The sequence below is a fragment of the Doryrhamphus excisus genome, linkage group LG18, assembly GCF_037039965.1.
Source record: "Doryrhamphus excisus strain RoL-2023G ecotype Guam linkage group LG18, RoL_Dexc_Guam_v1.1, whole genome shotgun sequence".
NCBI classification, from domain to species: Eukaryota; Metazoa; Chordata; class Actinopteri; order Syngnathiformes; family Syngnathidae; genus Doryrhamphus; species Doryrhamphus excisus.
The window spans coordinates 16,662,460-16,675,607 of record NC_136374.1 but is presented as its reverse complement, the minus strand read 5'-3'; the positions used below and the strand labels follow the sequence as shown (position 1 = coordinate 16,675,607).

Below are 13,148 nucleotides of genomic sequence, written 5' to 3'. Positions count from 1 at the left end.
AGCTAATATCTCATATTATTTCATATTAGTTGCGCAATTTTATAACACATGGGACACAATATAAAAATATGAAATTGTCCAATGCAGGGGTCGGCAAACCGCAACTCTGTAGCCTACTTGAGTAGGCTTCAGCCTACTTGAGGGAGGGTCCACACCAAGATACTGCACAGTAAAATAACACTGTAATTAAAAAAAGAGTATAACAATATGTTTAATAACAATAGGTGAACTGTAGTAATGTGTTAAAAGGCAGATAGTTGCCGTGGGAGATGACATTGTGTATTGAGTGGGGAGAACCTCTTGGCAGCAACTGCACAACAATGAGTGCTTTCATTTTAGTCCTTTGCACTAAGTCTCCAAATAACAGTCCTTACATTTGTGGGAAATAACCAAGATGGTTTAGAATGTCGCCAGATTTAAAAATGGCCAAGTTGGCTGAGATGGAAAGGAGATGGAGAATATGTCAAAGAATTGTTCATAAAAATATCAGTGCATCTATTCTCCCTATGAAAAAATAAACAAATTCCTCTCTGCAAAGATAGAAAAGGATAGAATGAATAGAACGGTCATTGATGACAGTTCAGTACACAAGTAAATGCAATTGAACAAACATGAACTCTGATGCAGTTTACTTCTGTTTGTTGAATTCTGTTGTAACATTAAAAAAAAAAACATTACAACTTGTACACATTTATAAGCTGTGTAATGTGTCATGTATTTTTCTTTACCGGAAGAGAAAACTAAATGTCTCTTCTGATGATCTCCGACCCCTGGCTAAGCGTTAGCTTATTTTACTGTCAAGAATTACAATATCAACATTTAGCTTAGCTTGTTAAAAAATACTTTTAAGGCAAAGAAACTGCTATCCTAGCTGGGTTTACAGGTTAAAAATACATATATTTAAAGACTACATGTAATTTAATACCAATAAAATAGAAAAACTTGATGTAGTTTTACCATGGTGTGTAGTCGTCGATGCTAACTGTATTGCTCTCCAGTTGTATTAGCTGCATTTTAGTTAATCATTAATAATACCAATATTGTTATTGTTTCTTACATCCTAGAGAAATTTAGCCGTTAGGATGATACATAATCTAGTGGCACAAAGAATACTGGTACATAGAACTGCAACACGAGGAAAACTAAGGAAGTTAGCATCTCCTAACACGGTATGGCTAACTATTATGGACTCAACAGTGGTAAATACAAAGTGTATCATTAAATGTAATCCTCATTAACCCTCATTAATGTCCATTTCCAGTACAAAAGTTGACTTTTTATGTGGCGTATGCACGTTACTTGTCTGTGTAGAGAGTCCTTTGTGGCAAGTTCATTCTCCAGCTTGTCGTTGAGGTCGTGAATGTGTGTGGTTTCCCTCTGGGCAGCAAGGTAACGTTTCTCCAAAGTTGTGATCCTTTCCTCCATGTCTTCTCTCTGCACAGAGAAATAGCAATAACCACAAAACCAAAAGGGCTTTTACTGTAATGTCATGCCACAAAGCATAAATACGGCTGAGTATGGTTGAAATGGTGATCATTTCATGTAGGGATGGGCATTTGATAAAACTAATGTATTGTTTTTTTTTATTATTGGGCCATTATTGTTGTTATTTACTTTTATACATTATTTTTACATGTATTTTTCAATTTTCAATGCCAGTGTTGTAGTCATCAGAACAATGACACCCGGAGGTGTTGCACCACAGCTGACATCGTGCTGTTGGTCTTTAGACTGCAAACTAGTTGAGACCTAATCAACTCTACTGGTTTCTGCTAAGTAGTGCATGCCATGTTGCCTCAATTTCCTCAAAACATACAAAAAAAACAAATTTTCATGGTCATGAAATGATAAATGTACCCATCCATACAGTACAGGAAAGTTTTTTTTAATTTTTCCCATAAATGCATTTTTAAGTTACAATTATTTATACGGTTGTCCTTCGAATTTCATGGCTTCACTCTATCACGGTTTTTGAAAAATATAACACTGAATAAACAATGCTGTTTTTCGGTTGAATACGGCCAATTATTAGCCAAAATGTAAACAAAGGTTACATATTTTCTGCCTAAATTAAGCATTGTCAAACATAAAAATGTCATTAAAACCGAAAGATGAGGTTTGGATGGCCCTGCACACTTGCTTTTACACTAATTTTTTTTTTAATTAAACAGACCGTTTGGGTCAGAAGAAGGAAGCCCATGGAAAACATTGCAGAAAGAGGTGCAGAATCTGGAAGATCTAGAAAGCTTTCTGTGCGAGTTATTGTGTGTATAGGAGTCCACCGTTCAATACAAAGTGCAGAAAATGAGCAGAATAGGTCCCGTTTAACGATAAAAAAGGGATCATTGGGATACTGTGACCAAAAAAATGTTCACCGTAATAGCTAGTCCTCGTCAATAGGTGGAAAAATAATAATAATAATAATACATTTTATTTGTTATTTTTTACAGCAAAGAAAAAAAAATAAAAATAAAAAAATAAAGTTTCAGTCATTGTAAAAAAACAAAATTAACAACCTTAGTAGAATTAATTACGATTAACCTCCTCTCATCCATAAGAAATTGCCTTATTAGCATTTGTTATATTGTTGTTTTTACCTGACATTGTTTCCAATAAAATCAAATAAAAACTTGATTTATTCCCCTCACCTCCCTCTGCTCTCTCTGCTGTTTGATTGATAGCTCTTCACTGCGACTCAGTTCACGGCGTGCACTTGCAAGCTCGGCCTCCAGCTCAGCCACGCGGCCATTAAGAGATGCAGAGTGTTCGCGGGTCTGGGCCAGCTCTTTATTGGTCCTATCCAACAAATCTTGAAGTTCTGACACTCGGCTGCCATCGTCATGAACATCTATGGAGCCATTGGGAAGTCGCTGCAAGGTACACATACACAATTAATGAACACGCACACGTTTTTAGGCAGTGAACATGTGTACTAGTCTGACTTGGGTAGGTTTTATACATGCAAATGTTCAACAACTTGGATAGCTTGTAAAGACCGATGACCTAGATAACACTGGTGTGGTGTGATTTATGCAAACAGGGATTTTTGAGGTTATGCTGCCATGTTGTTGTTTTGATGTTTCTCCTCTCTTCGCGGCTCAAAGTGAAGTGAAAGCGGGGGCATTAATTAAACAAACCTTAAGAGACACATATTCAGACGAGCAACACAGTGGGCAGCCAAAGTTATTTGGAGAACTTTGCCTGACTGTGAACGCAGATCACAAAAACACAATGTGTACTACCAGCAGACTGTTTGAAGCAGTGAAATGAAACACACCTAGCGATTCTCTCTCGATCTTGTTTTTGGAAAAAGCATCAGACATTCCAAACTGCTGAAAAATCTTTTGATTGATTTCTGATGAAAGAAATGTACCTATTGTTTTATGCAGTTTTATGTCATTTTCGTTGAGAAATTGTAGCCAGAGACAGACTCTGCGTTACTATCACTGAGCGTAAGACATAAGTAAATGGTGGGAGGGGATCAGAAGTCAAACCAGGCGACAGGCAATGGTTGTAGGCTGACAAAAAAAAAAATAAAACACAGAGCAGAAAAACAATCACACAGTCTGGAAGACCTTCCATGGAGGTTTGGATCCTTCTGTCCGCTCCAGTGAGTCTCCGTCCTTCCTTTGCCTCACAATGTTCAGCTGTAATGAAGAATCAAAGAAAAGAAAAACACAAAACTTTCAGCTCTTTCAGTAACATAACAGTTTCAGGATGTCAGGGTTTAACTTTACATTTTATAATAAAACATACAGAATTTGATTTGACTATTTCAGTGGTTTTATGTGATTTCTGAGTTGATTTAAAATTTATAAATGTGTTCATAGTTGGTAATAAATGTTCAAATGTATATTACAGCTATAAAGTCAGACACCCTGTCCGAAAAAACAATCGTTTCAGTGATAGCAAGAGTGAGTGCTCTTCTCGCGATTAGACAATCTTTGACGTTTTTTTCTTTTCTCTGTGAAGCACAAGCTAGCAACGGCAGAAAAGAAGTTTATGAAGGTCATTAACAAGCTGTGTTTGTTCTAAAACCAACTCTTTGTGAGTATCTGTGTGAAATGCACTGCAACTAGCGATCCTAAATTATTATTGTGTATGTGTTTGTAAACTTTATTGTGTACTGTAGCTGTTAGCTATCTTGTGTTTTGGCTAGCTACTTGTGTTTAGCATTTTTACTATACTGAAGCGCCGAAGAAGTGGAGTCTGAGGCGGGGTGTCGAACTTGGGTGAAAACTTTATTCTTCTCACAAACATTAACTCACACTCCTCGCTACGTGGGGCATAACTGCACACCTTGCAACCACAACAGGAAGAGAAACCCCCATTCCCTCGCGCCCACCCCTCCGGGTGGCAACCACTCCCCTATCGATCGTTCCGGGGTGAATTATGTACCGGTAACCTAGCACTAAAATACATTTATAGATAGTAATTGTATTCTCTCAGTGTTACAGTTACCACACGCATACACGGACGACAAAGAACGCTTCACTAAAGCAAGAAAAGTAAGCCTTGTGTTTCCTTTATTGGGTCGCTTGCTGTCTGGCAGCATACAGTCACTTGTTGTGAGGACAGCACAATGGTAACAAAATGAGATGCCCTATAGCTAAGATCACCCAACCATCCAATCAGAACCTGTGGTGACATCATGATGGATACAGCCCTGCCTGCTTTAGCTAACACATTCAATCAAACACACTTTCAGACACACCTTACCTCTTGCGTGGTTGCTGAAAGCTGTCCCTCCAAGGTGGATACCCTCTCCAGAGCCACGCGAAGCCTCTCACGCACCTGATCAGCCCACACACACATAAACACATTTAAGTATAAAAACATGACCTGCAAGACTACAGTGACTTTGATCATTGTCTTTTGTTTTTGTGTGCTTTCACTTATTTTCAGACTGCAAAATTGCTGCAGAAAGGTTCCTATGGAGGGGTTGCTCAGCGCTAGTGTGGTTTGTTTCGAGTGTGTCTACATTATCCTTGCTCTTCCATCATGTTGAAGGTGATCACCTTTTCATCCAGAGCCTTGTGATGTTCAAATAGCGACTTGAGGGCTTTGAGAACCTCCACCTCACTAGAGACTCCAGATGGTGGGGGGGCCTGCCTCTTCACAACTGTCATCCTGAGACTGCGTTCGTGACGAGACACCAAACACTCCAGGTGCTCCAGCAGCAGCTACACACACACACACACACACACACACACACACACACACACACACACAGTAAACACACGTACACACAGTAAACACATTATACTGTATTGTGTAGAGGAAAACACACAGTAACATCAAAGATTCAAAGAAAATGTCTTTGTCAGTGGCATATGCAGTAGAGCGTGTACACCAACACACGTAGGTGCACACACATACCCTGGTGTTGTTCCTTTCAGCTTTCAGCTCCGATATTTCTTCCTCTTTCTCCAGCAGCTGCTCTCGACATATGTTCAGCTCCTTGGTAAGGGTGGCAAACTCCTACACAACACACACACACACACATATATATATATAAATATATATACAGAGGTTAATATCGTATCACCCATCAACATGCTAGGCTTTCATCTTGTGACGTTTGCAGCATCAGGGTACAAACACGTGGACATGGAGGATGACACTGCAGCATCGAATTAAGTCACATTTCGTATTTGTAAGAGACTTTAGGAGCAATTAGGCATTTAAGTTGAATTCACATGTTTTGAATGTGTTTTACGGCGTTTCCGAGCATACATAAATGCAGCATATTGTACTTCCACATTAAAGGCTATGAAGCGAGTGATACCAATTCAAGTCAAGAGATAAAATAAATGTAAAGATTGATTAATGATGTGTAATTAACTGATCTAATTCATCTTTTTTAATCTCAATGCATTGCCCCCTGGAGTCGCACGGATTACACAAACCCAAAATCAACCAGCCATCCGTATGCTGGAGCCTATCACAGCTGTTTTCGGGTGAGAAAACATCAATTTAAATGAAATAACTAATTATCTTGCTCTATTTTCTCCCTTTTTACCATATAACTGACTTGCACAGGATGCAGTTTCAATTTTAGGAGAACATTTTTATTATTTCTGTTGTTTGAGTCCACTCCTGCACCTACTGTTTGTATACTGAAGTGAAAATACACTAGTTTACTATGTCTCTGTGTTTGCTTCTCTCTGTGCTTTTTGTGGCTTCCGTCCAAATCAATACTCAAGAGGTTTACGCTGTCCTTCTTTGTTTGAGGCACGCAGTGCACATAAACACAGCAGTAGTGTTTCACTTTAAGAACATACACACACATTTGTTTCCTGGAGTTTACCCAAACATTATATGAACGCTAACCTTCCTGCAACCTTACACACATCTTCACTTTACTCTCTAATGATTTATTACAATGTGACCTGTCTTTCACCTCCGGAAATGAGTTATTGAGTCTAATAGAGTGGTCCACAAAGTGCGGCCCGGGGGTCGTTTGTAGGTCAGAGTTTGACTTTTATTGGCCCACAGCAAAATCCAAAGGAATCCAATCAATAACATACATCATCATAATACTAATACTGTATATCAGGGCCCGCGCAAGTTTGATATGGATGCTGTATGGTATCATGTACCCAGAAAAAATGATTACGTTTGATTAATGTTCATGTTAAAGGTTAAATAACTGTTAATAGTTATCCTCCCTATCCGTGTGGAAGTGGTAAGTTTTTGGGTATTTAAGTTTAAAGGAAATAACTTGAAGGCTACCGTTTAGGTCGCTAGCTCTCTAGTTTGCGAGTTAGCATGTGTCTCAAGACCCTGCAGTTGCGCAATCTGTTGTAAATAAAAAGAGCATAAATGTGACTATAGTCGTGTTTTGTCATGTCTACAGGGCTCTAATAATGCTTTGTTCATTTTAATCTGAAAAAAATAATTTGTCTACCCACCAACTATATGTGGTTTCTTAAGTTTTTATTATTTGCCATTTTATTAGTATTATATTTATTTATTACTGATTGATTGATTTTCTTTATTCTTGATTTGCTTATTTATTTTTCATCTTATTTTGTGCAGAAAAATAAAAATTAAGATATTTGCGAACAGTGGAATGTTTTATCAGAGCTTTTATTGTAGAAAATCGGAACCAAAGCACTGAAAAAGTTTGTATATTTTTCTGTTTTTAATAAATGTGTTTGTTTTTTTTGGAAAACCTGATGCGGCCCAGCCTTGCCCAGACCCTAGCTCCAGTGGCCCCCAGGTAAATTGAGTTTGAGACACCTGCTGTATATGTATATGTAAATATATATAATGTGATGTTAAAGTGATAAAGTGGAAGTAGTAGGATGTATTTTGCGGCGTCAGTATGGTTAACTTGTGCTAATTAGTGTGTCAAAAGCCTTGCTGACATTTATACATGCTTCTAATCCTCCTATAATAAGTCCATCTCTCTCTCTGTAAAGGTCATTCTTCAATGTTCCTAGATTCCTGACCCGGCACATCAAACCGCAGCCAAGAACAGACAGCTGAGTCGGGGTGACAGCGGGGATGCAAGAGAAAACAGGTCAGCTTGATTGACTTATTCCACAGGGGTGCGCACACGGGCAAGCGGCTCAACCCAAATCCACCAACAGATGTTGGCGCTCACCGTCTCTTCCAATCACGGCAAAAAGACTCAACAGGCCGCTGACTCTCGAGTTCATCCCCTCATCCCTGTGCCTTTTGGGAGTAGTCCACTTTACATGAACTCTCCGAAAACACAAATAGGGGCAACATGAACCGACAAATTCATTTTGTTACGTAAGCCAATGCGAGGGATGCATCGTACAAAACAAAACGATGCATCACTGTCTAGACAAATAAAAATTTCCATTTAATTTCTCAGGAGGGTCTTCCCTCTGGTACAAAGACATGCAAACAGGCATGATTGTGGGCACCACGCCTCCCCCTCCCAAGTCAGCTTTGAAGAATCCCGAGATATTCCTTCTACTTCACAACAAGCGTAGCTTGGCTGACAAGGCGACGTCGACATCTGTCAGAGGGTATATCACACAGAGCAGAGAGAAGGTTCTGGGCGTCTGGAGGAAGCAGCTCGTCTGCCTCCAACCACATTGTGAGATAGCAAGCCGTGAGCGAACGCTGCTGAGCCCAGACATTGTAAAGGGATTGCTCCCTTTCGCTTCCTTAAGCAGTTTGGGATTAAAGGATGAAAAAAAATGCTGTGTGTGTGTGTGTGTGTGTGTGCTAAGAGAGGGAGTGAGATTGGAGCGCCGTTGGATAAAAAAAAAAGCGCTTCATCACACACGCAATATAAAAAAATATATTTTTCCTAAAAGTCCTTATCCGTGTGTGTGTGTGTGTTTGGTAAGCAGTGAATGTGTGTTTCTCATTTGCAACAACTGAACTTCAAATTTGGAATTAAAATGACCTTCCTCTCACATAAAACGATAAAATTTTAAATTAGCGTATGTTTACGTGACTATGCAAACCCTATGAATTCAGCAACTTTTTACTTTACATGCTTCTATATTGTGGAAATCTGCTACATTGTGGCCGTGTGTTTTGCTTTTTCTTTGGTTTTTGGCAAAATAAGACCTAAGCGTACCTGATCAAAATAAAAAAAATTAAATTTAATATAAATTTGTAAATTAAAATGTAATAAATGTATTTATAAATTTAGTTATAAATGTAAATTTATTAATAAATGTATTTATAAATTTAATTCATAAATAAATTTATTGAATTTATTAATTAATATATTAATAAATGTATTTATAAATGTATTTATAAATGTATTTATGAATTTAAATTCCTAACTACATTTATTAAATTTATTAATTCATTCATTAATAAATTTATTTATAAACGTATTTATAAATTTAAATTCATAACTACATTTATTAAATGTATTAATTAATTCATTAATAAATGTATTTATAAACGTAACATAACATAAACATAAATAAATTTATTAAATTTATTAATCAATTTATTAATACATTTATTTATAAATGTATTTATAAATTTAAATTCATACATTTATTAAATGTATTATTTACATTATTATTTAAATTTACATTTAATACATTTGTTTATAAATTTATTTATACATTTAAATGTATAAATAAATTTAATTAAAATTAGAATGGTAGTAACACGCATTATTTTTTGCCGTAATATATTCTTTTTACAGTGAATGTTAGTTAAGTGTTTATGTTTCCATTGCGTCTGACAGGATAATAATACCATACTGTATATACATCCAAACTTGACAAAAGTAAAAAAAAAACACTGGTATGAACTAGTATGAACTGATGTTATCAGTAGTTGCCAATTTGACACCAAACATGAATGAAGGGTTCAGAGAAAACCTGACAAGATGATTCAAACATCACACACCCATAAATGAGAGCGGTGAGAAATCCGTAGAAAAACAAGTTCTTCTCTCCCACGGTTCTGAACCAGCACGGCACTCGTGACGCAAATTACCACCCTAACACTTTTCCTATGTGTGAGTAATTTGTCGCTCTGATGCTGCCCTGCACAACATCGCTATGGCAACAGGGCAGCAAGGAAGCCAAGTGTTTGAGCAGGATGCCAACTGCAAGTTTTATCAAGTGACTACAGATGTTCCCAAATGCAAACACACATGGAGACCAGGGGAGACGTACACTTAGATGCAGCAGTTCAGGTGCTCCGGCCTGCAGTCCGTTTTATTGTTTTCACTTATTATTAGCCGGGTTTGACTTATTTTTAGACTTAAATGACAGTTCCGAATGTTAAAAATGGCCTGATAGTATTTTGCTTCGCTGCTCCACTTTATTCCAGGCTAAAGAACTTTGTTGATGTTGTTGAAAAAGTTTCAGGAAACTAGTTTTTAAAAGATGAAATATAGTGTGTTTTTAAGGAAAATGTGTACAGTATCACTTGCCACTTCATGCTTCAAATTTTGTCACTTTTTTCAAAAATATATTAATAAATCATACTGTTTCATGGATGATTACGGCATATTCGTGTTTTAAACTATGTTGGATTTTTTTGTCTAAATTAAAAATTTTCAAATGAACTAAAAATACAAATACAAGGCATTCAAACAAGTTGTAGTATTCCGCACTGGTCACTACGTATCAGTAATGGTACTCCAATGCTCAGTGAGACACACAAGGATCAGACTTGATTGCCGGAACAACAGGCTTTTATTGCAGGTTTGAATTATCGCACAACAGGAACAATAATCCTTAATAAAAATCCCCGATAAAAACATGGGCTACTTTTGCGGCTGTTATCAACGCAAAACTGAAATACTATAAAACTATGAACCAGAGACTTTCTTGTTCAGATCCTCACGGGAACACATTTAAAGTAATTTAGTAGGAGTCATATTTATGTCTTATATAGCTTATTTACTCTTTTTTCTGTCTACCATATTGTTTTTTACATGTGCACAGATTACTATAGGGGTGTTATTTCATGCCAAGAGGTCTCTAATAATGTCATAAACCGTATTTTTCGGTCGTAAATACGTAAGTTTTCTTTAACTATAAAAATATTAAATTTATAGAAATTCACTTGCGACAGTCGAGTCTGGAACCAATTGACTGCGCTTAATGAGGGATTACGGAGTGGAACCTCTAAGGTTGAACACTGGGTTTTATCATTGCCAGGGATTGTCATTTAAGTGTAAAAATAAGTTTTGCTGCTGCTGGACGTGATGGACTTGATGGATGGTTACATTACAAAGTGTTTTATGATTTTCCACATTTATTCCAATTAACTTTAGAGCTTCTATTGAAAAAATAATCAAGCCGGAAATATTACTTGTTACAAAATTTAAGTCAAGTCATCTGACAAAGATATTCAAGTGTTCGCCTTGTCTTCAACCATCCTTAAATCCGAACATGCAAAGGATATTTCTAACTGCCTGGGTCTCTCATCTGTGCCCATTGAAGGCCCGAGACCAGAATAGCATCCATTCGTGTGTCCCAGCGTTCTTCATTAAACAAAACCTGCAGCGGAAAGAAGGACATGGGAACAGAGGGAAGGATGAGACAGGAAGCAGTTCTCTCCTCGGCCGAGAGGAGAAACACAAAGAGTTTTTTGTTGTGTGCCACAAACACGCAAGCCGACGAGCACATGGTGCAGCCGAAGACAGAATCCCGCTCGTTGCTCAACATATGGAGCTTGACGCCTTGTGAAAGTGGAATACGACAAGATTCAAAATACCACATCAACTAGGGAGAAAGCCCGAGTGGAGCATCTCTTTGAACCATCAATCATTCCATGGCAGCCTGATTGAAGCATGCGGAAAAAAGCAGGACAGGGAGAAAGAAGGAAAGGAGGCCGTGTCTTACTTTAAAAAAAAAAAAAAAAAAGAGTCATCAGCAGTGAAATCAATACTCAGCCAAGGATGTGTGACTTATTTCCACTGGAGACCATCCTTCACTGCCAATATCCACTCCGCACGCCATACCTGGTACATGTAGGTATTAAAGTGGGTCCCATTCTGAAGGTGGATCTTCACCGTTGAATTCATAGCGGAGGCTACACATAGCAGATCCCACAAACAGAACCCCCATGAACAGAGAGATAGAAAGCAGACGGGAGAAGGAAGCGAGGACGCAAGAGAGGATGGTGAAAAGTGGATTCACGACTTGTTCCCTAATGCGGTTCCCTCTGCCCTCCGACACAACACTCTGCTCGCTGGCCTAAGAGAGAGAGAGAGAGAGAGCACGAGCGAGTGAGGGAGAGTCGAGAGAGCGAAACAAGTGCAGGCAGTCAAGGGGATTTTTGGCTACATTTGGGTTTTTGGGTTTTTCACATTAAGAGGAGAGAGGGAGGAGGAGGTCAGCTTGTAGTGATCAGCTGATAGAGGAAGTGATGCGAGAGGTTCATAGGAGGACGGGCCACCTGTTCCAAATGGATGTGAATGGAAGTAACGCCAAGAATTAGTAAAAAAAAAAAAAAGTGTCCAATCACTGCTCGCTCGATTTCAAGAGCCCTATTTTCATCCACCGTGACACCGCTGTGCCGACTGATTCATTCTATTTATAAACGTTCCTTCGCTCTCAGTAGGGTTTCATAGTGCATGACTGCAGTCTGAAAGCGCTTCCGGCGATTTCATACTCATGGACATCATCAGCTAATGTCCGCAAACAATGCATGGCAATTTGAGCCTACGGTTTGAGGACATTGGCTGGCTGTGTGTGGTTTCCTTCCTGGTCTATACAGTCAGAAAAACCTCAACTGCGACTAAATGTAGTCTGCTGTAATACAGATAAATTAAAAGCAACCGGCTTTGGTAATCCCCTCATATGCCATCTGGAATGACCAGAAGGTTGATATTTCTGATATTTCATATATTTAAGACCAAATTCAATGTTACTGAATGTCTAAAACAGGGGTCTCAAACTCAATTTACTTGGGGGCCACTGGAGCTCGGGTCTGGGTGAGACTCAGGTTTTCTCCCAAAAAACGCATTTATTAAAAACAAAAAAAATTAAAAAAAACTTTGCTTTGGTTCCAATTTTCTACAATAAAAGCTCAGATAAAACATTCCACTGTTCTCAAATATCTTACTTTTTATTTTTCTACACAAAATAAGATGAAAAATAAATAAACAAATCAAGAATAAAGAAAATCAATCTGTAATAAATAAATAAATATGATAATAATAATAAAACGGCAAATAATAAAAACTTAAGAAACCACATATAGTTGGTGGGTAGACAAATGATTTTTTTCAGATTAAAATGAACAAAGCATTATTAGAGCCCTGTAGACATGACAAAACACGACTATAGTCACATTTATACTCTTTTTATTTACAACATATTGCGTAACTGCAGGGTCTTGAGACACATGCTAACTCGCAAACTGGAGAGCTAGCGACCTAAACGGTAGCCTTCAAGTTATTTCCTTTAAACTTAAATCGCCAAAAACTTACCACTTCCACACGGATAGGGAGGATAACTATTAACAGTTATTTAACCTTTAACATGAACATGAATCAAACGTAATCATTTTTTCTGGGTACATGATACCATACAGCATCCATATCAAACTTGCGCGGGGCCGCACTAACATTAAACTTTCATATCAAGGCGAGGGGCCTCAAACTAGTGTCCTGCGGGCCACATTTGGCCTCTCGCCCAAAGACAGCTGGGATAGGCTCCAGCACCCCCGCG

The 13,148-nt window shown here is 38.0% G+C and overlaps 2 protein-coding genes across 4 annotated transcripts in view; one reads left to right on the top strand and one right to left on the bottom strand.

Moving 5' to 3' along the window:
• Positions 1-13,148, bottom strand: part of ppfia4 (PTPRF interacting protein alpha 4) — a 58,845-nt gene that overhangs the window by 17,082 nt on the left and 28,615 nt on the right. The window contains exons 3-8 of the mRNA XM_058055904.2: positions 5,380-5,481; positions 5,019-5,183; positions 4,720-4,794; positions 3,576-3,647; positions 2,649-2,870; positions 1,300-1,434 (exon numbers count right to left, since the gene is read on the bottom strand). Coding sequence (XP_057911887.2) covers positions 1,300-1,434; positions 2,649-2,870; positions 3,576-3,647; positions 4,720-4,794; positions 5,019-5,183; positions 5,380-5,481 — 771 coding nt within the window. The remainder of the gene's footprint in view (positions 1-1,299; positions 1,435-2,648; positions 2,871-3,575; positions 3,648-4,719; positions 4,795-5,018; positions 5,184-5,379; positions 5,482-13,148) is intronic.
• The window catches only part of tmem183a (transmembrane protein 183A), a 41,868-nt gene continuing 33,761 nt past the window's right edge, over positions 5,042-13,148 (top strand). Inside the window, exons 1-3 of one of the 3 annotated variants that reach the window (XM_058055918.2) lie at positions 5,042-5,168; positions 5,437-5,464; positions 7,428-7,528. In XM_058055918.2, the coding sequence (XP_057911901.2) occupies positions 7,513-7,528 (16 nt within the window). In that variant the 5' untranslated portion in view covers positions 5,042-5,168; positions 5,437-5,464; positions 7,428-7,512. The remainder of the gene's footprint in view (positions 5,169-5,436; positions 5,465-7,427; positions 7,529-13,148) is intronic. The other 2 variants (XM_078798546.1, XM_058055920.2) reach the window with 2 other exon arrangements.